General features: G+C 43.9%; 1 protein-coding gene across 3 annotated transcripts in view; it reads right to left on the bottom strand.

Moving 5' to 3' along the window:
- Nucleotides 1-22,767, bottom strand: part of LOC109919083 (GATA-binding factor 2-like) — a 30,360-nt gene extending 7,593 nt beyond the window's left edge. Inside the window, exons 1-7 of one of the 3 annotated variants that reach the window (XM_048606351.1) lie at nt 22,749-22,767; nt 17,132-17,361; nt 12,456-12,526; nt 11,882-12,307; nt 10,656-11,276; nt 7,645-7,790; nt 5,285-5,410 (exon numbers count right to left, since the gene is read on the bottom strand). In XM_048606351.1, coding sequence (XP_048462308.1) covers nt 5,285-5,410; nt 7,645-7,790; nt 10,656-11,276; nt 11,882-12,116 — 1,128 coding nt within the window. In that variant the 5' untranslated portion in view covers nt 12,117-12,307; nt 12,456-12,526; nt 17,132-17,361; nt 22,749-22,767. Of the gene's footprint in view, nt 1-5,284; nt 5,411-7,644; nt 7,791-10,655; nt 11,277-11,881; nt 12,308-12,455; nt 13,348-17,131; nt 17,568-22,748 lie in introns of those variants that run through there. The other 2 variants (XM_020519045.2, XM_048606352.1) reach the window with 2 other exon arrangements.
- Between the last annotated feature and the right edge of the window lie 2,985 nt (nt 22,768-25,752).

Below are 25,752 nucleotides of genomic sequence, written 5' to 3'. Positions count from 1 at the left end.
AAGCAACAGGTATTTGACCCAGCAACACCGCACTGTACATTGTGCATTGATGAGCTGTGCAAGACTGGGTAAGCAGGTGCAGCAGGATTAGGTCACCCACAGGACAGTCATGGTTAAGTTCTGTTGAACTCGAAACATTAACGCTGTTTCTCTCTCCACAGATGCTGCCAGACCTGAGTTTCCCTGGCATTTTCTGTGTTTATTTCAGTGGGTGCACCAGCCTGCTTTTTATTTCCTCATTCACAGGGTTTAGGGGTCATTGGCAAGACCAGAATTTGCTGCCCATCACCTAATTGTCCTTCTGAAGGTGGTAGTCAGCTAACTCATTGAACATGTTATACTGCTTTGGTAGACCATTACATGGAGCAGTTGACAGCAAACCACATTGCTGTGAGTCTGGAGTTTCATGTAGACCAAACCAGGTAAGGACAGCAAATTTCCTTCCCTAAAGGACATCAGCGAAACAGCCAGGTTTTCACAACAGTCTCTGGACTTGTGTCTCAAATACTGACACAAGTATTTTAATTTCAGATTTCATGGCAAGTTAAATTCCCCAGTTGTTGGGTGGGATCTCAACTCAACTCCAAAACATTAGTTCAAGATTCTCGATTACAAAGCCAGTGAAATAAGTGCTATGTTACTGATGCAGCAGTAGTCAGGCCACTGAAAAAAAATGCACTGTTCTCCACACAAAGCCCAGCAAGTTTCACACCGACATGAAACAGAGCCTTAACTTAAAAATGTCAACTAAAGGACAGCAGCACCAAAAGACTGTCACTCCCTCAGTACTAACACTCTGTCAGTGCTACACTCCCTCAGCACTGACCCTCTGACAGTGTGGCACTCCCTCAGCACTGACCCTCCGACAGTGCGGCACTCCCTCAGTACTGACCCTCTGGCAGTGCGGCACTCCCTCAGCACTGACCCTCCGACAGTGCGGCACTGCCTCATCACTGACCCTCCGACAGTGCGGCACTCCCTCAGTACTGACCGTCCAAACATGCAACACTCCCTGACAGTGCCACACTCCCTCAGTACTGACCCTCTGACAGTGCAGCACTCCCTCAGCACTGACCCTCCGACAGTACGATACTCCCTCAGCACTGACCCTCTGACAGTGCGGCACTCCCTCAGCACTGACCCTCTGACAGTGCGGCGCTCCCTCAGCACTGACCCTCCGACAGTGCGGCGCTCCCTCAGCACTGACCCTCCGACAGTGCAGCGCTCCCTCAGCACTGACCCTCCGACAGTCCGGCACTCCCTCAGCACTGACCCTCCGACAGTGCGGCACTCCCTCAACACTGACCCTCTGAAAGTGCGACACCCCCTCATTACTCACCCTGCAACACTGCAGCACTCCCTAGCAGTCCTAGTTCATGTACAGACAGATCTGCACAATATTCAGCTTTAGAGTTATCAGTGCTAAATACTATTTGTGCAACAAATTGCCAGGCAATGACCAACCTCAACAAAGAAGATTCTAACCATCACCCCTTGACATTCAATGGCATCACCATAGCTGAATACCCCATTATCAACATCCTAAGGGTTATTATTGACCAGAAACTGAACTCAGTCAGCTATATCAATTACATAGCGACAACAGCGGGTCAGAAACAAGGAAATCTGCAGCAACTCTCATCCACTGATTCTCCAAAGCCTGTCTTCAATCTACAAAGCACATGTCAGGAGTATGATGGAATACTTCCCACTTGCCTGAATGTGTGCAGCTCCAACAACACTCAAGAAGCTTGACATCATCCAAGACAAAGCAGCCGCTTGATTGGCATCACATCCACAAGCATCCATTCCCTCCACCACCGACGCTCAATAGCAGCAGTGTGTACTATCTACAAGACGCACTGCAGAAATTCACCAAGGCTCCTTAGACAGCACCTTCCAAACCCACGACCACTTCCATCTAGAAGGACAAGGGCAGCAGATACATGGGAACACCACAACCTGCAAATACCCCTCCAAGCACTCACCATCCTGACTTGGAAATATCCTGCCATACCGTCAGTGTCACTGGGTCAAAGTCCTGGAATTCTCTCCCTAACAGCAGAGAAGGTATCCCAAGGATTGTAGCAGTTCAAGAGGTTGACTCACCAAGACTTCTTCCATGGCAATTTTAGAAAGGTAATAAATGCGGGGCTAACCTGCAATGCTCACATTCCATGAACACACGAAGAAATCTGACCCTCTGACAGCATGGTACTCCCTCAACACTGACACTCTGACAGTGCAGCACTCCCTCAACACTGACACTCTGACAGTGCAGCACTCCCTCAGTACTGACCCGCTGACAGTGAAGCGCTCCAGTAGTACTGATCCACTAACGTTGTTGCACTCCCTCAGTACTGACCCTCTGACAACAAAGCACTCCCTCAGTACTGACCCTCCAACAGTACGGTTCACCCTCAGTATTGCACTGTTGGATCTGGGATTTTGTGTTAAATTGTCTCAATTGGGACTTAAACCCAAAACTATCCAAGTCAAAGAAAGAGCACTAATCCACTGAGCTTTCAACATCATTCTTTTCATTAACAAATGTCAAATATAAATGCAGTACATTAACAAAAACAGCGCATACCTTTAAAACAATTAATTAATCCAAAAATTTTGGATAAAAATCAGATAAAAATTGACACTGAAATAAACAAGATATCTGAACAAGTCACCAAATATCCTCCTCCTCCCTTCCACTGGTTTCAAAACTCTTGTTTCCATCTTCTTTCAGTTTTGATAAAAGATCATAAATGATGAAGGCTCCTGAAATATTAACTGTTTCTCTCTCCATGAGAAGTTGCCAGATCTGCTGAGCCTTTCCACATTTTCTGTTTTTGTTACTTTGTTAAAGAGGTAAGTTCTGAGCCACAGAATTCCAGAAAATGAAGCCTATTTCCATCTGTTGGGATGAAGTCAGTTGTATGTAGAGTAACTAAGCTGTTGGTAGAAGGCAGTCAGGGTTTTAGGATTTATCCTCCATATTATACCATTATTATCACGGGGGAAGCTGGAAGCCCACTGACTGAGGACATGAAAACAGACAAAGTGTTTTCTGTTGCTGTTAAGCAAATCCTTTAGACCTAAATTCACCGATAGTTGTATTGTAAATCTAACTTTCAACTATACTGGGATATGTCAATTTGTTGAATTATAATCCATCACCCCTCCCTTCTCCAATTCTCATCTCCCCAAATCTCCCTCCTCCCAATTCCATGTTAAGGGTCGAAGCATAACATGGCAGCTGCATTGTTAACACCAGGACTCGAATCAGCAAGAACGTTAACCCTACAATGTCCAACCACTCCTTTGGGTTTGCCAATGAGCATTTACAATGAGGGAAAGGTATGTGCCCATCAACCTCCCACAGTGAGCACCCCGGGTTACAGCTCAAACTCATGGACAAGTGGAAAGCAGCAGTTTGACTATTACTTTCATGGACCAGGTGCCCAGTCCTCTCTTCCTCAGACAGCAGCACCCATTATATTATGGCTCCTGGCATTAATGATGTTTTGCCTCAATTGTACAGGAGCTTGGTTACACCGCACTGCACTAGGTGTGTTTTGGTCTCCTTATCTCAGGAGAGATATTATTGACACAGAGGGCACGCAGCAAAGATTCACCAGACTTGTACCCGGAATGATGGGACTGTCCTACAAAGCGAGATTGGACAAACTGGGTCTGTATTCTCTTGGGTTTCAAAGAATGAGAGGTGATCTCATTGCATGCCTTGAACTATTAAAAGAGATACACAAGGTAGATGCAAGTCAGATGTTTCATATGGTTTAGGTGTCTAGGGTGGCACAATTTTAAAATTAGGGACATGCCAATTAGGACAAAGGTGATGAGAATTTATTTTATTTGAAGGGTAGTGAATCTTTGGGAGTGCTATAGAGGCTCAGTATTGGAGTATATTTGAAGTAGGATTTAATACAAAGGGTTATGTGGTAGTGTGGAGAAATGTGTTTGATTAGCCATGATCATGTATAAGGCAAAGGGGCCTGCTTCTGTTCCTTTAATCACCCAACAGTCACCTCAACAATGGCACTTGTGCAGGACTGCCTGGGGCCCAGATTCACTGAGAATAGTTAAGGCAGGAGGGCACTCTAAATAATAAAACAAAGAAAGCAACTATGACTTTTAAAGAAGGCCAATCGGGAGGATTTGTTGTTTTTTCGAGTAAAAATAAATAAATAGGTGGACAGGTGGGAGGAAAAACCGCAAGGGTTGCAGAATGGAAAGAAAATTACCTTTCCAGCCCAGTTTACAAATTGGGAAAAGTAATTGTTTTGGATGGAAAAGCGTAACAATTTACTTGAGTCTCCTGCTGTCAGCTATCAGATAACTGCCATTGTTTCTTTTATCTGAGCAGTTATCTTAAACACTAAGAGGAATCAACACAAAAGCTTTTCAACTTGACATTTGTAAGAGGGAAGAGAAATAAAATTTGTCCCAGTCTGTGGTAACCAATTATTGATAAGTTAGACCAAAACGTGGCTGTTGCTGGGCAGAGAACAGTAGGAAAAGAGTCGGGAGGTTTCTCATACAGTGAAAATTTATTATATTTCTAAAGAAAGGTTAATTTTATTTTTATTTTCGGTCCTTTGACTCCTGCTGATCAATTTCACGGGTCAGTTTCTTAGTTTTGAGTTAATTCAATCAATGTAATATCCATTCGTTTGATTGAAGGGTAACTGTGTTAAATCAAAAGGCAACCACCCAAAATTTCATCTTTCCAAATAACGTGGGGCGCGCAAAGGTTGGAATTAGTTGAGCTGCATAAACATATGATTTATTAAGGAGCGCTCACTCATCGTTAAAGAAACGGTCTTAAAATCAGACTGCTGCTTAATTTAAATACATTTTCAAAACGTAGGAAGGAGGCCAAGACAATTAGAGCACAGGGAGGAGAAATACTTTCCAAAGTATGATACAATATTTATCGAAGCAGAGTTGTTCCCTCTCCATCAAGAGAAAAAGGGCGCCCACAATCAGAACCCTATAATTCCCAAAATATTACAAAAAAAACTGCAGACTCTGGAAATCTGAAACAAGTACAGAAATTGCTGGAAAAACTCAACAGATTTGGCAGCATCTGTGGGGAGAAAACAGAGTTAATGTTTCGGGTGCAATGACCCTTCCACAGCACTTGTGATTCCCTGTAAAATCCCACCTCTGCGCGGACTCATTCTAACACAAATTCCACCAGTCCCCACCCCAACACACAAACACACAGTCACAGAGGAATGGAGAATGTCTTTATAACCTGGTCACTCACATTGTGGAGCTTGAAGTAGAGGCCGCACGCGTTGCACACCGGGTCCCCGTTAGCGTTCCGCCGCCACAGGGTCGTGGTACTGGTCTGACAGTTAGCGCACGATGTCCCTGCTCTCCGGGCGGCCGACTGCAGGGACATAAAACAAGGGGGAGATTTCATTCGAACCTGCGCGTTCTGAAGGGGGCGGTGGGTATGTGAGAATGAAGAGGGGCAAGGGGAAGAATGAAGAGGGAGAAGGAGGAGAATGAAGAGGGAGAAGGGGTAAATGAAGAGGGAGAAGGGGTAAATGAAGAGGGGAAAGGGGTAAATGAAGAGGGAGAAGGGGTAAATGAAGAGGGATAAGGGGTAAATGAAGAGGGGAAAGGGGTAAATGAAGAGGGAGAAGGGCGAGAATAAAGAGGGAGAAGGGGGAGAATGAAGAGAGGGAAGGAAAGTGGTTTATATAATAACTGCGAAAAAAAAATCCAGATAACTTTCTCCATTTGCGTTGCTAATAAACGCCAGCACCTTGTACAGAACACTTTGTCTTAACTACAACCCCTGGGACAGACAGTGCTGAGTGTGTGTGTGTCTGTGTGTGTGTATGTCCGTGTGTCTGTGTGTGTCTGCCTGTGTGTGTGTCTGTGTGTCTGTGTGTCTGTGTGTGTCTGTGTGTGTGCGTGTGTGCGCGTGTCTGTGTGTGTGTGTGAGAGTGTATGTGTGTGTCTGTGTGTGTGTGTGTCTGTGTGTGTGTAACAGGGGAGGAGGAGAAACCCCAGTCTGTGGCTGTCAAACTTCCCTACCCAAATTAAATAACAACCTCTTTATTCTGCAGCCCATGCCCGTCAAAATATATTCGTTATTTTAGCCACAATGTGTAACATCTCAGCAATTTCCCCCCAATTCGTAATGTCCCCGGATAATATATATATAATATATATATATAACCCGCGTGTACGTGAGGAACGTTGGAAAACCTGGATTGTGAAATGCTTATTCAAAAATTCCAGGCGGGGACGTTACTGAACGGAATTAAAAATAATTCCAGTCCCTCTCTCCCTCAGCACCTCTTGGCCGAAAGACATTAAGGTGCACTGACCGCGAAAGAGAAGCGGGCCTCGCGGGAGGGTTTTGTTATTTTTCGCTGAATTCCCTACGCTGGGCTGTTAGAGAGAGCCGGTGTGAAATGTTCGCCGGAGGTTTCGGGCCCGTTACAATATAAAACAATTGAGAAACCAAACGCCCAAAGTTGGCTTTTATTATAGATAACATTCTTTTGCAGAACTTCAACTCCTTTCACTTGCAATGAACTGATTGGCGATGGCGAGATTTTTTTTAAAACGGGTCTGATTTTATTTTTCTCTCTCTCTCTCTCTTCCCCCCCGCCCCTTTCTAATCAGAGTGGCAGAATTTATTACAAGTCTGGTCGGGACAAACTTGAAGATCTCTCGCTCTCTCTCGCTGGTCACGGAACACAACCAGCTTAGTTCCTTATCTTTAACAAACAGACATCCGGTTCGGAACTTGCTGTCAGTATTTATAAAGGCTATTTAAAACCACCCAAACGAAAGTGCAAATTATTGACCATTACCACAAAGAAAACTGTTGTTTAAAAAGAATAAATATATTCAAACACACACACACACGCACAGGGAACAAACAATATGAATACGTACAGATACGGTCTCATTTACGGGGCTGCTATTGGAAAGAAAAATATTGAATACAGAAAAATATTAATGTCATTGTTATTTTTCATCTCCTGGTTTTGATCTCATCGTTTTATTCCGGTTTGACAACCAGAAAGAAAAATAGAGATCGCACCAGTCCGTTTTATTTCCTCTGGGACCCAACAATTACCCATCTTCACCTTCCCAGGCCCCACCTCTCCTTTCAATTTTAAAATTAATTAGTACCGACTGTTTCATAAATTTGCTGGGCAGAGAGCAAATTATTTTGCAATATTTCTGGACCGGTTAAAGTGACACTACAGAATTGTAGCGCAGGCAGGTAATCTGCCCTAGGGTCTTAGAACCGTCAGGATGAATGTTATTTTGGACTACACTGTCTGGTTTTTGCGGGTCTGATTTTGGGACTTGTTAGAAGTATTGTACGGGAATAGCGCCTGCTCAGTTGCGTGTTAGAATCATTAGCAATCTGTTTTGGTCATTGTCCTCGTCGCTGGTAAGAGTTTTGTTTTAATTATCGTCACACCGACGCACTACACACACACACACACACACACACACACACACACAGTCCCTCTATCCCTAAGAATCCCAGTGGCCATTCTCATACGCCTTGCCCAGGGATCAAGCTGAAAGTGATTCAGAAGCAAGGTCAAGGTTATCATCACAACGTTACACACTTGCAAAACCTACCAATCTCCTTTTCGGTTTAATGAGGGGCCTGTTCTGTCCGTTCATCTTATGGTAAAGGCCACAAGCATTGCATAGGTAATGTCCCGTTCCATCTCTCCTCCACAGCGGCGTGGAAGTCGCTCCACAATTTACACACTCTCGTCCCTCTGAAATCAGGGAGAAATGGGAGGAAAAATAATCATCACTGGCCAGCCAGGAATCAAATGCAGGAATCAATGTCTCTGCCCGTGTAACACCAGTCGAATTAAACCCGCCAGCTCACGCCCAATCACATCTTGCCCATTTATTTCAGAATTTGCTTCTGTCCAAACCAATGGACAGGAAGCCCGGGTTTCTATGTAACAAAGCAACATGGCGCAGATACTGTCAAATTAAACTGGAGAGTAGAAATCTTTCGTGTCCCAATTTTAGCTGTTTCCAAATTGGAGAAGGTATCCTTCTGCGAACGCTCCTGTTTCGTTTGTTTCCAATTGAGATTTCTAAACAAAAATGTCATGATTCTGTTTGTTTTTGTTTTGGGTTGGGGGGGCGGGAGGTCTGGCTGAAACACCCAAATGAAATTGTAACCTTTACTTCAGAAAACATCTTAATTATGGAAGATTCAATCAGGAGCAGGTTGGATAAGGTAGGAGTGGGGAAGGGGATTAAACCGATTTCCACCAACAGGCCTCTGGGCCCGGCTGATTAAACCGCGAAATCGATATTTGTTACCGAGAGCCAGAATAAAACCAGGCCAACGATGCATTGATTTTGTCAAGGCGATTGGCTGGAGTATTTACAAAAAAAAGTTCATTCGCTATATCTATCGCTCGCATTTGTCATCCTAGCTACATCCTTATGTTTACTCAATCATTGGATGACTAGCTTGTTTTTTAAAATTTCCCTCCATATCCCCCAAAAACAGAACTGTAAAGAACACACAATGTAGCCTCCTCGCTTTAGGGGGAAACAAACAATTGGCAAGATGTGTTTACGCAAAAGCAATTTGATACAGTATTTAAGGCAGAGAACGAGAGGCGCTAATGGACAGGTTATATCCTGGAAATATTACGCTTTATTTACATAACAGATTTAGCCGATGTGATGACAGTAAACGTGACAGTGGAGAGAGACACACACACCGGCCCAGAACGAGCCCTATAGAATGGAGCCTCTGCCAGAGATCTGAATATTTCAGTAGGTTCCAATTGTCTGGGACCACCCCCATAATACACCCCCTCCCCTGCTGTGAAAGATTAACTGTAGCCTGAGCTGATCCTTGCATTCGATCGCCCTCCCAAAAATCACCGACCCCACACTTTAAATTATTGGCAGCATAAACACACTCTCGACTTCCAGATCGAAGAAAGTTTTATTTTCTTAAAACAATTTTTAAGCTCAATTCGCCAGGAACAGGGCATCTTTTCTTTTTACTGAGGCCCAATGCTTTCTGTACAATTTCACAAATAAACTCAAGCTCCGGAGTTTTGAAGAAGACTGGACTCAAACTGTCTCTCTCTCTCTCTCCACAGACGCTGCCAGACCTACTCAACCTCTCCAGCAATTTCTGTCCTTGTTTCAGATTGTCAACAGCCGCAGTTCTTCGGTTTATATTTGCGTTAAAAATCTCAAGTTCTGGAACTCCCATTGTCTCATATCTTGTTTCCATCAGCAATGTTGCTCGGAGCAGTGTGTTTGTTTTTTGGACGATTTACTTTGTATACCTCAGAAAGGCTAAGAAAAAGTTCCAATCAACATAGCGGCTCGTTAAAAATCTGATTGAAATGCGCGGAGCGACGTGATTGAGGCAGGTCAGAGTGTAAACCCAGACCAGAATTCAGAGACCCCGCCATTAAAAATAAAATCTGCTGGAGAAAAATTATTCCTTTCGTAAACTGAGTCTTTTTCTTTGCTACTGAACTTGTATTTTCTTTAACAATCCTGCCCGATGCATAGAAAAATATATCTCCCACATCTGACCCATCACCCTCCTGTATGTTAAGAAATGTATCTAATTAATATAATTTCACACCAACAGAAAAGCAAATGCAGTTTCACATTTTGAAAGAGAATTGTACGAGTTGGAAATGTGATGGCTCAGAGAGTGCACACTGGAAACAATTTTGTGTCTGAGGGATGTGCGGCCTTTTAAGTTTCAGGACAGTTTGTGTTGTAGAGAGAAGGTGGGGTGGGGGGGGGATGTTGTTTTAGGGTGTTCGGGTCAGGGGGGAATCGGGCCCGATCGTTCTCTTGCAGTGACTGATATTTTAGGTTTCTCCGGGATACAGTGAGCCAGAAAGAAACACATCTGGGCTCACACGGGTCAGTGGCTCAGACAGTAAGCACCGAACTGAACAGAAACCGAGTCTGATTTAACGGAGGCGGCGGTGGGGTTGGGGGGGGGGGGGCGGGGGGGTGCTGCTCTGGAAGGTGTGTGGAAGGACGGGGTGGCGTATCCGAACACTCTGCTCTGAATAATCACCCCCACCTCGTGAAACTTTTAATCGAGCTAAACGGCGATTTGTTTAACAATCAAGGCCTGTCCTTGTTCGGACAAAAACAACGACTTAATTAATATTCACTGAGCAAATTTTTAAAGGTTTAATTTTGGAATCGAAAGAATAGCCCCTCACACTGAAAACGAGACGTAAAACTTCAATTAAAATGTTCCGATTCACTTTTGTTTTCTTTTAAGATTCGTTTGTATGTTAATATTATTTTTAAAAATAAAACAGCGAAAATAATATTTAATGCGGACCTGTTTTTTTTTTAAAATCTATTCCAGTTGTGTTAACTTTCTGATAGTGTAAGTTAATTATAAACTATCCGCGAGGAAGACAAATCGAGTGGAAAATTTAAGCTGAAATAGTCTAATTTTATCTATTAAATTCAAAATGTTTTATTTTAAATATATATGTATGTATCATGAAGATTAAACCGTGACAGTGGGTCAAAGATATTTAAACGAAGTTTATTTTATTATTATTATTATTTTAATGTTCGCTGTCCATTTTAAAAAGGTACTTGCTTACCGGCACATAACCGTGTTTTGCTCCTGGATTTAGGTGTGAAATTAGAGGCGCCGGCTAGGAGACCGCTGGAGTGGAAGAGGCTACTGCTGTAATCGTGGGTACCGTGCACATAGGCAGGGTAGGTGGGGAGAGGATGGTGAGTGGATGCAGTACTCGCTCCAAGCGATGGCATAGAAGTTCTAGAACATTCCAGTTTCATACCCTCAGCCATAGACACATGATACTTAATGGATCCCTTATCATCTTGCCGACCTGCTGCCGCCGCCGCTGAGCTGGAGGGGGACACCGAGCTGTGAGCGCCCAGATCCGGGGACACGTCCTTGGGTGGGGTGGGTGGGAAGCTGAAGAGGTGATGGGGGCTGGAGTGAGCCGCTGCCGCCGCCGCCGCTGCCGCCGCCGCCGCCTGGGACAGGGACGGTGCGGAACCGCTGCCCGGGTACACGGTGATGCTACTCGGGGCGCCTGGGTGCAATGCTCCCTTGCTGAACGGGCTGACGGTCCACGCCGTGCTGTTGTGATGATGATGATGAGCCGCCACCAGCGCTTTACCGCTGTCCAGCCACGATAACCCGGGACTGTGCAGGAGGTGGGGTCGGCAGACCTGGCCGCCCGTCAGGCGAGCTGCAAACAATTTGTGAGACATTCCCCGTCGTTAATTTGTTTTCTTTTGCTCAGCAAACTCACGCAGGCAACATTCTCACATTCCAAGCACGTCAAAAAAGTGACCCCAAAAACTTCTAAACAACCTCCTAAACTCCGCAGAGAAAGAGAGAGGGGGCAGGAGCTAATCTAGAGCCACCCCCCACACTCCTCTCTCACCTTCAAACCGAAAGATTATTTTTCACAACCTGAGAAAATCTAATGATATCTCTTTTTTTTTGATTTCATATCCGGGAAGTAGACGGTTTTGTTCGCCCGCTCTCTCTCTCTCTCTCTCCTACCTCCCCCGCCCCCCCCCCCCCGCCCACCTTTTTAACAATTTTGCGAAACCCGGGGAGGATTTACAACAAAAAAACCCCCAGAAACTCGTCCCCTCCTTCTGCTTTTATCAATGACCAGTTCAGAACAGTGAAACTTAACAAGGAATTAAGTCCCCTCGAATCGAAATCAAAGGCAGAAATCCCGGGTTTTTTTGGGAGGGGGGGTGTTAGAGTGTTGCATTTTTGTGTGTGTGTGTGTAAAAGGGGACTGTTAGTTAGGGAGCTGTTGAATATAATGTCCCTCACCGTGGGCCTGTCGGTAGGAGACGGTGGCACGAGCGTGCGGAGAGTTGCTGTAATAAGGAGAGACCGGGCTGCCCTGACCATCGAGATGGTTAAAAAACACATCGACCTCATCCGGGGGCAGCAGTTGACTGGGCTCCATGTAATTGTGAGAAATGTTCGGGTGAGTTTCCGGGTGCTGAGTGTTGAGGACGGCGTGATGGCTCATCCAGCGAGGCTGTTCCGCAGTCACTTCCATAGCCTTTTCCAAACTGGGTCACTCTCTCTCTCTCTGTTTGTCCTTATTCCTTTTTTGAAGCGGGGGGAGGAGGGAGAGAGGAGGGGAGGGGACTTTTTTTTAAAAAAAGAGTTAAAGCAAAACTGAAAGTCTCGCCTTGGCCAGGCCGAGTGGATTCGGTGCCTCACGAATGAACACGGAACAGCTCACACCTGCAAAACAAAACCGAGAGAGAGACAGAGAGAGATCGGTTAGTTCAAAAACAGCTAAACTATAACAGAGAGAGAGAGACAGAGAGCCAGGCGGATAAACAAATGCACTATTGCATAATTTGAACAAAATGCATTGATAAATACTCACACAAGTTTTGGAAAGTTTAACAAGTCCGGAATGCTAACGAAACAGCAAACCCGCTGTATATTCTTGTGTTGCTGCAGTCGGTGTGGGGAGAGAGAGAGGGAGGGAGACAGAGAGAGACAGAATGTATTAAGGGGCACTGGACGAAAGGCTGGTAAAATGCAAAGCATCAGTGGTTTTTGTGTTCCTGAAACCATTCCACTCCTCACACTGGCGCCAAGCAGCCCAGTCTGGTCCGTAAACATAGTGTGAACCACCCGTCAATAATAACGACAGGCAGCCAATGACAGAGGGCGAACTGACGGGCCGCTAACTCAAAACCTCATTGGCTCGCAGAGAGAAAGAGCGAGAGAGAGGGACAAACGCACACACGCAAATATATAAAATAATCTGTATGTTTACAACTTTAAAATTAAACAAATCTTCTACCGCTGCCATGAAAAAATATCAAACTACAAACCCAACCGCATGGTTTTGACAAACCAGGTAACTGAATCGTTCGATTTATCCACGTCTTAAAAAGAGACGGATTTGAAGAATGAACTAAAAAGGGTTTTGTTTAATACAATAACCTGCAATTGTTTGTAACTTTATTCGAGTACAGGGTCCCTTTCACTGTAAATATGTCTTTGGCAGATTTAGACACGAAGGGGGCAGGGGGTGGGTGTCATTGAAATTCTTTTTAACAGGTTCGATTGAATTAGCTTTGTCAACAAGCCACATAAAGTGCGCACTTTGAGACGGAGTCGGGACACCAGTGCCCCCAGGGTTTTGGTCTCCCTCTCTCGCCCTGTTAGTCTTTATGCATTAGGTTTGCCAGGGGTTGGGGGGTTAAGGCGGTGTGTAATTGGGTAATGGGAGGAACTCCGTTTGATACAAGCTACAGATCACATACCCCGCCACTCTGACGCCGCGGGTCTGACGTCACCTATCTTGCAAAAATTTAACCAGGAAATGAAAATTTTCTCTCTTTAGCCCCCCCCCCCACACACACAACCCCAACTTCAATCTCTCCCCCTCCCCTTCAAACAGAAAGTCATTTTTTGGGAAGGTAGTCTCTGGGGATAGGATCGAGTAAAACGAGCCGGGAATTACAAAGACCAGCATCTAAATCTCGCCTTTTATTTTCGTCCCAAACCTGCCTGGAGTCAGGGTTTATTTAGCGACGGAGGGAGTTTGTGCAGGGAGCCGGGAACAGGGTCTCCAGCCTATTCTTGTGTGAATGTTTGTGTTTCGGGCACAGTTTCCTTTTGAAACGACAGAACAGTTCTGCATAACCAGTGGCATAAAAGACTTCAGAAAGGCTTTCTTGTGAACATGCTTTCATTCTCCTTGCTCAAAAAAAACCCCTTTTCCTGCTACGTTGCCCCTCCTGCATTGTTAAATAATTTCCACACGCGTCTGGCGTGTTGAAAACGGTACATATACAATTGTGGGGCAGAATTGGAATTCTGGAGGTAGCGAGCTGATGTTTCCAACACCCAGTTTTGCGGACTTTAGTCACGAAAAGCCAACCGTTCAAGTCGATTGTAACCGTTGCGCTGTCTATCGAATCTGAACATCAGGGTCACAACTTGGTTTCTGAAGGGTTTGAAAGTGGGGAAACGGAGAGGAGGATGATAGCCATCGGAGCGAGGGGTGGGGTGAGAGTGAGAAACCCGCTATCCTTTTCAAATGGCAAATTAATTTCCCACCCCCGGAAAAAAATATCTAAAGAACCGCGGATGCTGGAAATCTGAAACATAAACAGAAATTTCTGGGGAAGGGTCACAGGACGCGAAACTTTCTGTTTCTCCCTCTCCGCGGATGCTAAGTTTCTTTCAACAATTTCTGTTTTTGTTCTTTAGTTCCCCCACATCTAGTTGCATCTTATTCCCTGATGTGAGCCGAGTATCATGTTCAACAGGGTTCCAGCCTTGTTTAGCCCAAATCCGGACAGTTTGCTGTCTGCTGGACTGTGTGAAACATCAACGATTTCTCTCTGATGCAGAAATTCCCTTCGCCAACACTAAACTAGCTGGAACCCTGATCAGATGCGTAATCATTTCGTGTTTATTTGGGGGAGAGATAGGCATTTTATATCTATCTGTAATTAGTAATGTAGTGCCCCGTCCATCCGCTAAACGAGGGACTCCAGTAAAATATGTGTAAAATCATGCTCTGGCCTTTTCGGTTCAACTGACCATGGGATCCTGTAGGAAGGAGTCAGCTTATCAACGAGGTAACTGATTTCATCCCCAACCCCTTCTCTAAACCTCAGTGGGCCCAGATGAGTGTTTGAAGGTAGGAGGAAGGGAAGATGAAAGAGGAAATGTTCCCATAGAACGGAGGGACAGTGTCCGGGAAGAGAGGCTGGTTTAAGGTGATCGGCAAAAGAAACAGATGGAACATGAAGATTGATTAAAACTAAAACAACTACAGCAGTGACCTGCAGGGATCCAGGGCACTCTGAACAAGAATGTCCAAAATAATATTAAACAATTTGATCCATTATTGACAGGGAAGAAGGCTGCGCAGTGACAAGCAAAGACTAGGATTGAACTGTCAAAGGGCCAGCACTGATTCGATGGGCCAGCTGGCCTTTTGCTCTGCTCTACCATATTTCATTCCATCAGCACCTCCCGGTCCGCTCTTTTTCACTCAATACTAAAAACAAGACTAGAAGCAAAAACCGAAAGGCTGATACAATCCAAACTTAAGAGCTGACAAGAGACGGAATCTTTTGCAAGTGTCCCCGAGCGCTCTCCATCCAGGAGGCAAATTCTGGATCTCCGCGTGGAGGGGAAACAGGGTGAATTGGGGTATCAGACAGTGCCGTAAAACATTTAAATTAAACTAACAATTCAACCAACTCTCCCGGCTCCCTCTGTGCGTTGTTATTCCCTATATCTACATTGATCTGACTAAAGACAAATACAGTGTTTATTTGCTTATGTTTGGTGTGAATTTTGAGAGATTTCTGAGAACGCCCCTGGGTGCAGTGAGATGCTGAAGAGAGAGCATCGATCATTTCGGAATAGCTGAGAGTCTCACTGAACGGGAATTCCGCGCATCCTGATCATTGAAGTCTAAAGGAACCCGCTGTCTCTTCTTAAAAAATTAAAATACAACTAAAGACGGAAGACAAAATACACTCACCGCTAACATAGCAGCAAGACTGTGACAAATTCATTTAAATCTCGGCTTTTGTAACCGTGTTACCTTCCCTGGTCCTACAACCCTACATTCCCAACCTAAAGCCTGTCAATTGTCCCGAAGTGAATTTATACCGTTTTACTAAAACAAACTATTTCAATTTACCCAAAATTAAATTTAAAAAAATGCTAGAATTGCTCAGAATCTGTTCACAAAGACGATTGTGTACAGACTGAATGTAATTTTTTTTAAAGAAATGAGAGAACAGAATTGAAGATGCTGTTTGAGAAGGGACTGGGATAAATTGGAAATGGGTTAGAAAAGTGGGTCAACGATGGATTGAGTGATACTTAATGACCCCGCTCTCACCTTCAGGATTTGTCTGTGTGTGTGTGTGAGAGAGAGAGAGAGAGAGGGTCTCTTTTGTCCTCTGTTCACAACCCTCTCCAGATAGACACACACACATTTCTCTCCCAGAACGGTGCTCCAGTTAACCCACTCGGACATCTGTCTAACTATTCCTTAGCGCCGATCTCCCGCCCGGGTTAACCCGTAACCGGAATGTTTCAGTCCCCTCATCCCGGGTGTGAACGGACCGTTAAACCGGATTAGCCAGGTTCCATCCTTTTACACGGTCCAGCTTTCCCTTCGCCGCTCGCAAAATTCATGGCAATTGCGATTTCACGCTGCAAACATTTGCAGGAAAAAAACATGCTGCAGGTAATTTGCCGCGCAACTTTAATCTGGCGGGTAACAGGGAATATTGAACAAATCAACTCGGATTAATATCGCTGTTACTTTTTCGGTTGTCCACCGCTTTAAAGAATGCGGAAAATCGACGGAATTCTTTCGCAAAGGGAGAGAGAGACACAGAAAACAAAAATCGCCTGAATAACAGGCAAGGGTCCAGTCTGTACGATACTTTGAAACAATATTTGTAATAACTTTTCTTAAAAAAACTCGAAATAGATTTCAGCCTGATATTCCAAACTCCACACTCGTCCATAAACACTCACACCATCCTAATTAATAATTTCCATATATTTTATTAATAATGGCGGTTTGTATTAATACCGAAGGCGGTGATTTAAATTGTTGAAGACATTATCAATCTGGACCATATTACTTCCCTGTCTTTGAAAACAGAAAAGGTTAGCACTTGTTTGGTGCAATTTATGTTGTTTTAAATCGATGTTTTATGCACAGTGCGTCCAGATTTTGATTCTAAAAGCCTCAGAACAGCTGGATTGGTTCTGTTACTGGCCGGGGGGTACTTAAGAAACTAAAGCCTATTTAATTGGGAAAATCTGGAACCCCTACAATGTTCTCTGGTCAGTCAGGTTCCGAGCGAAGGTGTAAATCGTGCGATAGTTAACCCCGAGCGTTATTATCGCCGTAAAATGTTAACCTTCGGTGCAACATCGAGCCGGAACCTGGGTGATAGCTGCAAAGGTGAATTTAAATCTCGCCAGTCTCCCCGCCGGAGCAGCAGCATTTTAACTTGTGAGCCTTCTCGAGCGTGAGAGATAAAATGAGTGACTGACCTTTCTTGTTGGAGGCGGTGAGGCGCGGGGACTGATACAGGCGATGCCTCGCTCTCACTCTCTCTCCCAGGCGAACTGCACTGAATGCAGCGCTCCTCCCGGGCGCTGGCTGTTGGTCTTTGAGGGTTTAATGATCCCGGCCCCAGCGCTGGCCAATGAGCGGAGGATTCAGGTGAACCAAAAATTCAGACACGTACCGCTCTGCTCAGCACCAGCTCTTCCGGGTTACACTGGAACACAAACATTCAGGTGAAGCCCGCATGCAGCTCCTGTAACAGAGTCTAACAGGCTCAGTATTTACACAGTGTCCCAGTTCCTTAATATGACGCAGGCTGCCCCTGCTGTGTGAAGGCTTCATGCTCAGCAACAAACTTACTGCACATACACACACTCACTCACTTACACTCACACACACACTCATACATTCACACACACACTCACTTACACACAGACACACACACATTCACTTACACACACACATACTCACTTACACTCAGACACACACTCACATAGACACACATTCACTTACACACAGTCACGCACACTCAGACACACACTCACTTACACACACAGTCACACACATACTCACACACACTCACTTACACACACTCACTTGCACACACATTCACTTACACACACACACAGATATACACACATTCACACATATACACACATTCACTTACACACACAGACACACACACAAAGAGACACGCACACACTCACTTACACAGATAGACATACACACTCAGTTACAAACACTCACAGACACACACATTCACACACACAGACACACACAAACACACACACATTCACATACATACAGACTCAGCCTCTCTGTCACACACACTTTCACACAGACACACACTCATACACACACAGACACCTCCTCACAGACACACACACGCACACAGACACACACACGGTGTGTTTACAGTACAAAGCTTTCAGCACACACAGTACATGCAATACAGTGTGGGATGCCTGACATACACGCAGTGGGTATCCCAGACGCGATTCTACAAGAAAGCTCGAATATCAGGTCCATACAAAATACTTTTCTGATGAAGGGTCTAGGCCCGAAACGTCAGCCTCTCTGCTCCTATGATGCTGCTTGGCCTGCTGTGTTCATCCAGCCTTGCACCTTGTTGTCTCGGATTCTCCAGCATCTGCAGTTCCTACTATCTCCCATACAAAATACTTTTGTCGAGTAAGTTATTTTAATGTCCCTGGAAACTTTCAGTCTTCATGTTTCTAGTATCTACACAGCCACAATCATACAGACACACAGTCATAGAGTCACACATACAGCTATAACCTAACACAATCTCACACAAACGAACACACAGTGGCGCCCATATTAACCCTGTTATAGAGTTAAACACAGTTACACAAATACGCAGTTACACACAATGACACGCAGTCACAGAGATACACAGATGTGTACATCCAGTGGTACATCACACACCGAATGTATATTGCTGATGGGAGACAACAAATTAACTTTCGTCTCCTTTTCAACAAACTGTAAAGCTAAGCTTTATTTACAGGGTTACACGGAAGTAATTTCACACAGTCACAGACAGAATAACACAGTTATAGAGTCATACACAACCAAGCAGGCAGCTGTACACAATCCCACACACTCACAAGATGAGACAGTTACACATGGCCCCATACAATCACATATGCACATGAATTCACACCTAGTCACACATGTATACCATCAAACACATCTACATTATTGTAACACTTTGGGGCAATACAAATCTCATAGGTATGAAAAGACGCAGATAGGCAGAGATAGATTAGCTATTTGTATGAAAAAATACTAATTGTGGTTATTATAATAGCATGTTTTTGTAAGGCCCGGGATAAGTGAATCTCACAACTTAACAATTCTCCCACCTACACTTCCCCTCTCCCCTCCCCACACACACACACACACCGCGCTCACTCCCCGCTTCCTTCAGTGAATTTGTAAATCTCTCACACAAAGGTACATTGCAGGTCATACTGTCGGCTCTAACTAGTTTCGAATATGAGCCGATTGATGATTCCTTTATCACCCCATGGACCTACCATTAATTAGGTAAAAACAAACCACAATACCGTCTAATTTGGGCGGAGGGGAGGAGATGGGATCAAGGCTTTACCGCTGGCCGATGAAAACTCAGGCAGAGAGAGAGAGAGAGTTAGAGAGAAGCTCTCCCAATCGAATATTTCAACAAAAAAACCCTCAAAAACTATTGTTTCCAGTGACGTTTTGTGGTGTATGAAATAACTACACATTTTAAAACAAACTGCAGTCCTTGTGAATGTTTATACTACACCTGTCTCTCTCTCCCCCTCGACTCGGACTGAAGTGCAATGTATTCACTGGATTATAAACACCTTTTAATTGATGCCACACTGCAATTTATTAGCTGCAATTTTAAACCGTTTTCTCAACGTTCTTTCTCGTATTCTGTCCCCTCGACGTATCACTAATGTCGACTTTACACCCGTTTTACAGTGAAACCCACCCCCACGGGACTAAGGAGAATTTGTAATTTTATAACGGCAAGGTTAGATTTCACTTCCTCGTTGAAATAACACAGGAGAGTTAGAAAGGACGGCAGGTGGGGGTGGCGGTGAGATGGCTGAGGGAGGTGGTAGTGTGATGGAGGAAGGGATTTTCCCTCTGAGGATGATTCGATCCTTGTTTTGATGAAAAGTAACCTCATCTCGATGAATTCAATAGAAATTCTTCCAAATCATCCAGAATGGAGTTATCTCATTTCCCGCCGCTCTAGCTCCTAAATAATTCACCCAAATCTAACCTGCTTTTTTTCTAAAGACGGCTCTGATATATTTCCTTAAATTTACCTCTGTGTGTATGTTGGATGGGGAGGTGGGTGCATTTGGGGAGTGTGGGGTCTGGAGATGCTAACAGAGGAGGGAGAGGGAGGTGAATGAATATTGTTCCGTCTCTCTCCCCATCCAGACGCTTCCCAGTCACACAGCGCTCCGGTTAAATGTTACATTTATGGTTTGAGAGCGACATTAAATATTACAAAGCCCGGAATTAGAGTTAGGTTTGTAGTTTGAGATGCATTGGCGGTTGAAGCGATTATTTTGGCTGCGGGGTGGTTCAGACCCCGGGTCGCTCTCTCCCCCCTGTCCCTTTAAGCTGTTTAAATCTCTCGCCTTCGCTTGAATAAAAAGGATCAGGGACTGGTTGCTATTACAAAGATATCCATATTCTGACACCGGGCAGCAAGCGACATCTCATTACTTAAAATAAACGGAACCTGCTTTTTTCTATTCTTGCCTGTGTGTCCCTTTTGTTTTAGGGTTTGCCAGTCGCCAGTGAGCTGACATTCTACTACAATTGTTTAAAAAAAAAACCCGGAGTCAGATTGCAACAAAAGATTCCTCATTTTCAGCCGCTTGAAAGAAAAAAAAAAAAATGTTTATTGAAAATGCAAAGCTGTGTAAAGCTGAGGCACGGGACTGGGCGGCGGGATGCAGCTACAGAGCAGGTGCAGAACGCTACAATCCCAGAGCCAGGAAGAGAAGAAAATGCATTTTCATGTAGTTCCCTATTGCCGTTTTTAGATATAAATACAGAAATTTATTCTTTACTCGTTGCACCAGAGGAAGTGGTTGATACGGATAGAGTCTCTTTTTTTGGCCCTTTTAAAAAATATACCATTTCGGTCAAGCATTTTGCTGTTGTGAATTTACATTTTAATTTATCATTCAATGGGACGATTTTAGGTTGAACTCTCAATTCTCTCCGTAGGTCAGATCTTGAGATTTGGTTTTTTTTTTCAAAAAAAACACATATAACAGTTGTAGTAACGCGTCCAGATACCAACGCATTAGGAATTATGACAGACCAAACAACTTCGCATATCGCCGCCTCATTTAACCATAAAATGAGGGACAGTTAATGGACAGTGCTGATAATTCTGAAGAGTCACTGCACTACAAGCGTTAACTCTGTTTCTATCTCCGCAAATGCTGCCAGACCTGCTGAGTTTCTTCAGCAATTTATGTGTTTGTTTGAAAGTTCTTCAACTCTGGTCGATTAAAATAACGTAAGACCCTACACAAAGTGGATATAAAATTATTGAACACTGCTGATGTCAAACGAGTATCTGCCCATTTCCCTATTTATCGATCGTTCTATCTCTCCAAATAATCAGCATTCTTTCCTCTTAATTATAGCCAAAGTGGTAGAAACTGAATATTCACCAACATACAAAAACACGTATTCAGCTTAATTTCCCCCTTTTAAACTACAACTGTATAAATGAACTCGCTTGAATTGGGGTTGGGTCTGTCTCTCTAAGGTAATGTGTCACCATTTATGTACTTTCCGTTTCTGGCCTCTAATTGGCTGTGTTTATCGCTAATTTATTACTCCCAATCTGAGTTTTGTTACAGTTATGTCAAAATGTAAATAAGTATAGGATTATTGTCCAGCTTCATTGCAGTGCGTCTGATTATGTTGTATTTGTTTTCTGGAGATGCTAGTCGTTCTATACAACAGTGTAATGTTCATTCTGTTTAATATCAATTTAATCGCCCTCCGCGGGGTTCGGCAACTGGCGTTCGTTTTGCAATCCCACCCACTTATTGCCAGTAATTATCATCCCCGGATGGTTTCTGAGAACCCTGTCCCCTCCTGCCTCCTCCTTCTATTGCAGAGCTCTGGCCTTGTTCTTTGGCCAGTCCATTTGCAGCTGTCCTGTCCAAAGCGAACCTTCACCATTAACTCCGGCCACGAAGGAAGTGTTAGCATTGAAAGGACGGGCCGCCTGAACACACACAGACTCGGGGAGTTGCCAAGGCGTCAGGGGAAAAACCTGGCAACAATTCCAGATTCGTGCGTCCCCCCACCACCACCCCTCCACCCCGCCCCCATCCACCTCCCCTCGTCTCTCAGCTCCTAATGCAAAGATCTGATTTTGTTTTCAAAGGCAGACAGACACAGAAACCGAGCGAGTTTGAACCTACTGTCATTGACACTGCACCATGACAATGGGGACAAGCCCCCCTGCTCATCCTCTCTCTCCGCTTGCAGCTTTTGTTCGTCCCTTGCCACTCTCTGAGTCATTTGACTTTTTTTTTCAAATTTCGGGTGAACTTAAACGCGACGGGAAACAGAAAAAGTAGCGGCCGAACCATCCGCCGACTCACCCAGGAAAGCTTTCGGTTCAGTTGTATTGTAAACTAAACAGCGAATGAACAGAAACTGTACGCAGCCAGGGCATTGTACAACTTTGTACAAAACCAGGTACACACAGGGTCAGGTACACAGGGTCAGATACACAGGGTAAGGGACACAGTCCATTACACAGCCTGGTGCACGGTCCAGTATGCAGCCTGGTACACACAGCCTAATGCACACAGCCTGGTATATAGCCCCGGACACAGTTCTGTACAAACAAGCCCTGTACAAACATGCACATAGCAATCAACCTGCCGGCAAAAGTCAGAAGTCACACGACACCAGGTTATAGTCCAACGGGTTTACTTGAAATCTCAAGCTTTCGGAGCGTAAACCCTTCGTCAGGTAACAAGTGAATCAGAAATGTATAAATACACCGTATATTAAACATACACTCACCTTCAAGCGTTCTGGGAGCCATGATGTGGCGATGCCGGTGTTGGACTGGGATGGACAAAGACAGAAGAGACTTCACCTGACGAAGGAGCAGCGCTGCGAAAGCTTGTGATTTCAAATAAACCTGTTGGACTGTAACCTGGTGTCGTGTGACTTCTAACCTGCTGGTATACACAATTTAATATATACAGCATGGACACAAAACCGTGTAAAAAACCATTTCTTTATTGATGCTTTTTTAAAGATATCATTGACGGGATGAGGGTGTCGCTGGCTAGGCAGCATTTATTGTCCATCCCTAATTGGCCAGTGGGCAGTTAAAAGTCAACCACATCGCATGTGGTCTGGAGTCACATGTAGGCCAGACCAGGTAAGGATGGCAGTTTCCTTCCCTAAAGGACTGTTGGGTTTTTCCTGACAATCGACTCATGGTCACCATTAGACTTAATTCCAATTTTTTTTTATTGAATTCAAAATCCACCATCTGTCGTGGCGGGATTCGAACTCACGTTCCCAGAACATTATCTGGGTCTCTGAATTAACTGTCCAGTGATAACACCACTAGGTCATTGCCTCCCCCAATAAATCAAATCAAAATAATCGGAACTATATGTTAGAGATACATAAACACACAATAGCAGGATATAGCTCCGATTATATCGTTGGTTTGGTACACAGCGCTGTATATTAACCCACAGAGTTCTCTACACACAGACTGGTACAAGTTTTCAATATTTATACATTATTCCAAATCATATACCGATTGCTCGGTATATAAATCTGTACAATACGTACGGAATAATGAAAAGCTTTGTAAACATCGCCATCAAACACAATTCCACGTGCTGGACTTGCGACACAGTCTCTACAGAGCACGGAAGGTAACAAGTGAAATGCATAAATATACCGTATATTAAACATATACTCACCTTCTTTGTAAATCATATCCTATACATTATGCTGTGTTAACTGAAGCTCATGCGGCCAAGATGTGGCTCAGTTTAAATAAATATTAAAATAAGAACCCACATGTTGTAAGGACGCAATCGGCTCCGAGAGTCGTATTTACAGCTGACAAAATGAAGCGAGGTAATACTGACAGTAGACCTGGATGAACCACACCGCCCGCCCTGCACATATCATTAATCTACCGATATCGAAGTTAAGTTTAAATAGATCTCCTTCAGAATTTCGCTCAAATAAATCGAAATTAAACATTTCAGATGGGAGGGGCGGGCCCCAAACTGCAGGGAGGTGTGTGTATGTGTGTGTGGGTGGGGGGTGGGGGTAAAAGGAAGCTACGGTGCAAAATGCGATTTAAAAAAATATTAACGGCATTAACATCTGAATGAGCCAGAATCAGAAAATAAGTATTAATCACAGATCAGGGAGCGAAATTGCCAATAAAACTCATCTTTGTAATGCTATAATTCCTGCCTGTCTTTAGATCACGGCTCTGGAGAAGGCTCCTTGATGTTGGAACGATAAGGTGTTATCAGTAATTTGCAGTCACATCCCCACAGTCCGTACATCAGGACTTTAATTAATCTCAAATCTGAGGCGAAAGTAACATCAGATAATTCCACATGATTAATATAGGACGGTAGCAATTTTCACAAGAAATGAAATGAACCATCATGGATTGCGATTCCAGTAATTCTAGAGTTTAAATCTCACATGGTTATAATTTACAAACTTGATGGGTAACAGTTTAACTGAATTAAATGTTTTAAGCCTCACATCACAGACCTGATATCGGATTGTCAAGTGATATCTTTATATGAAAGCGGTGATATTAATACTCATTCAGGGCGGAATCAAATGAATATATTTGAAAATGTACTATTTTGAATAAATTAATATTTTGCTGTTTATGATCTAATTTTTCGCTGCGTACTTTAAAGGAGAATTTACTTTGATAGTCGTTTCTTTCTGGTTTCAGTGAAAGGAAGGAAGCAGTTCAAATTATTGCAGATATTTAATGTTGAAAGATTCTCAATTAAAATCTTTTCTTTTCCTCCAAACGTTGCAAACACAAAAAGCACACCAAATATTACAAACAAAAATATTGCAGCAAACATCACAAACAATAAATACATCAAAAATAAACAAATGTGGCAAATATCACAAGCATCTTTGAACGAAATATTGTCCCGTGCCAGTGATTTAATCTGATCGAATAGATTACTAAAAAGCCAGATCTCAGTCTTTTTTTTGTTCTAATCGACCGGATTTTGATCGAAACAGAAAGTAGCAAAATTCCCTTCCCCCAACTGCAGCCTGTCTCCAGTTTGATTCCATGGAGTGACACAAGACAATATAATTCCTGTTACATCTCTATATCCCTCTGCCCGGGGTAGTCACAGGGCGGGAGACGGGGGAAAATAAATTAGGTGGTTTCTAAAAAAACAAATCAGAACAACATACAAATTCACATTGCTAATTGCAATGCTTGCATCCAGAGGGTACTCACTTTAATAAAACACTCAAGTCCACACGTTATCAAGACAGAGATATATATTTAATACATTTCCACGTGAGATCCGCTATCATTAATGCAAAGTAATTTTTTATTCCTAGAAAACTAATCTTTTATTATCTTCCCCACCCCAATAAAAGGGGACAGACCATAATAAACAGGCAAACCCTTATCTCGGAGGCTCACAGCGTTGGTCTGCCAACGCTGATCATTCGGGGAAGACAGAGTTAGATTGCCTCCAATCTTATGCGAGATAAATGTGCCCTTATCTCCCTCTCACAGATTATCAACCTTTCAATTTGCCTGCTGCGCTTTTCCTTCTCTCCCCCCTATTATCTCATTATCTCAGTCACCAACTAAACGGGGGCAGTATGCACAGTTCAATTGCGGACAGGTAAATCTAACAATTGTTCCCCCGGAGGTCTTGATATTAAACCCTGGTAGAAAATAAACCGGGACCCGGTACTGAACTTCTCATTAAAACCCAGCCGCACACATTACAATGGCCAATATGTATCTGACATTCCA

Source organism: Rhincodon typus, chromosome 16 (assembly GCF_021869965.1).
Source record: "Rhincodon typus isolate 14 chromosome 16, sRhiTyp1.1, whole genome shotgun sequence".
NCBI classification, from domain to species: Eukaryota; Metazoa; Chordata; class Chondrichthyes; order Orectolobiformes; family Rhincodontidae; genus Rhincodon; species Rhincodon typus.
The sequence above is the reverse complement of the archived record's forward strand: the minus strand, read 5'-3'. Positions and strand labels throughout refer to the sequence as shown.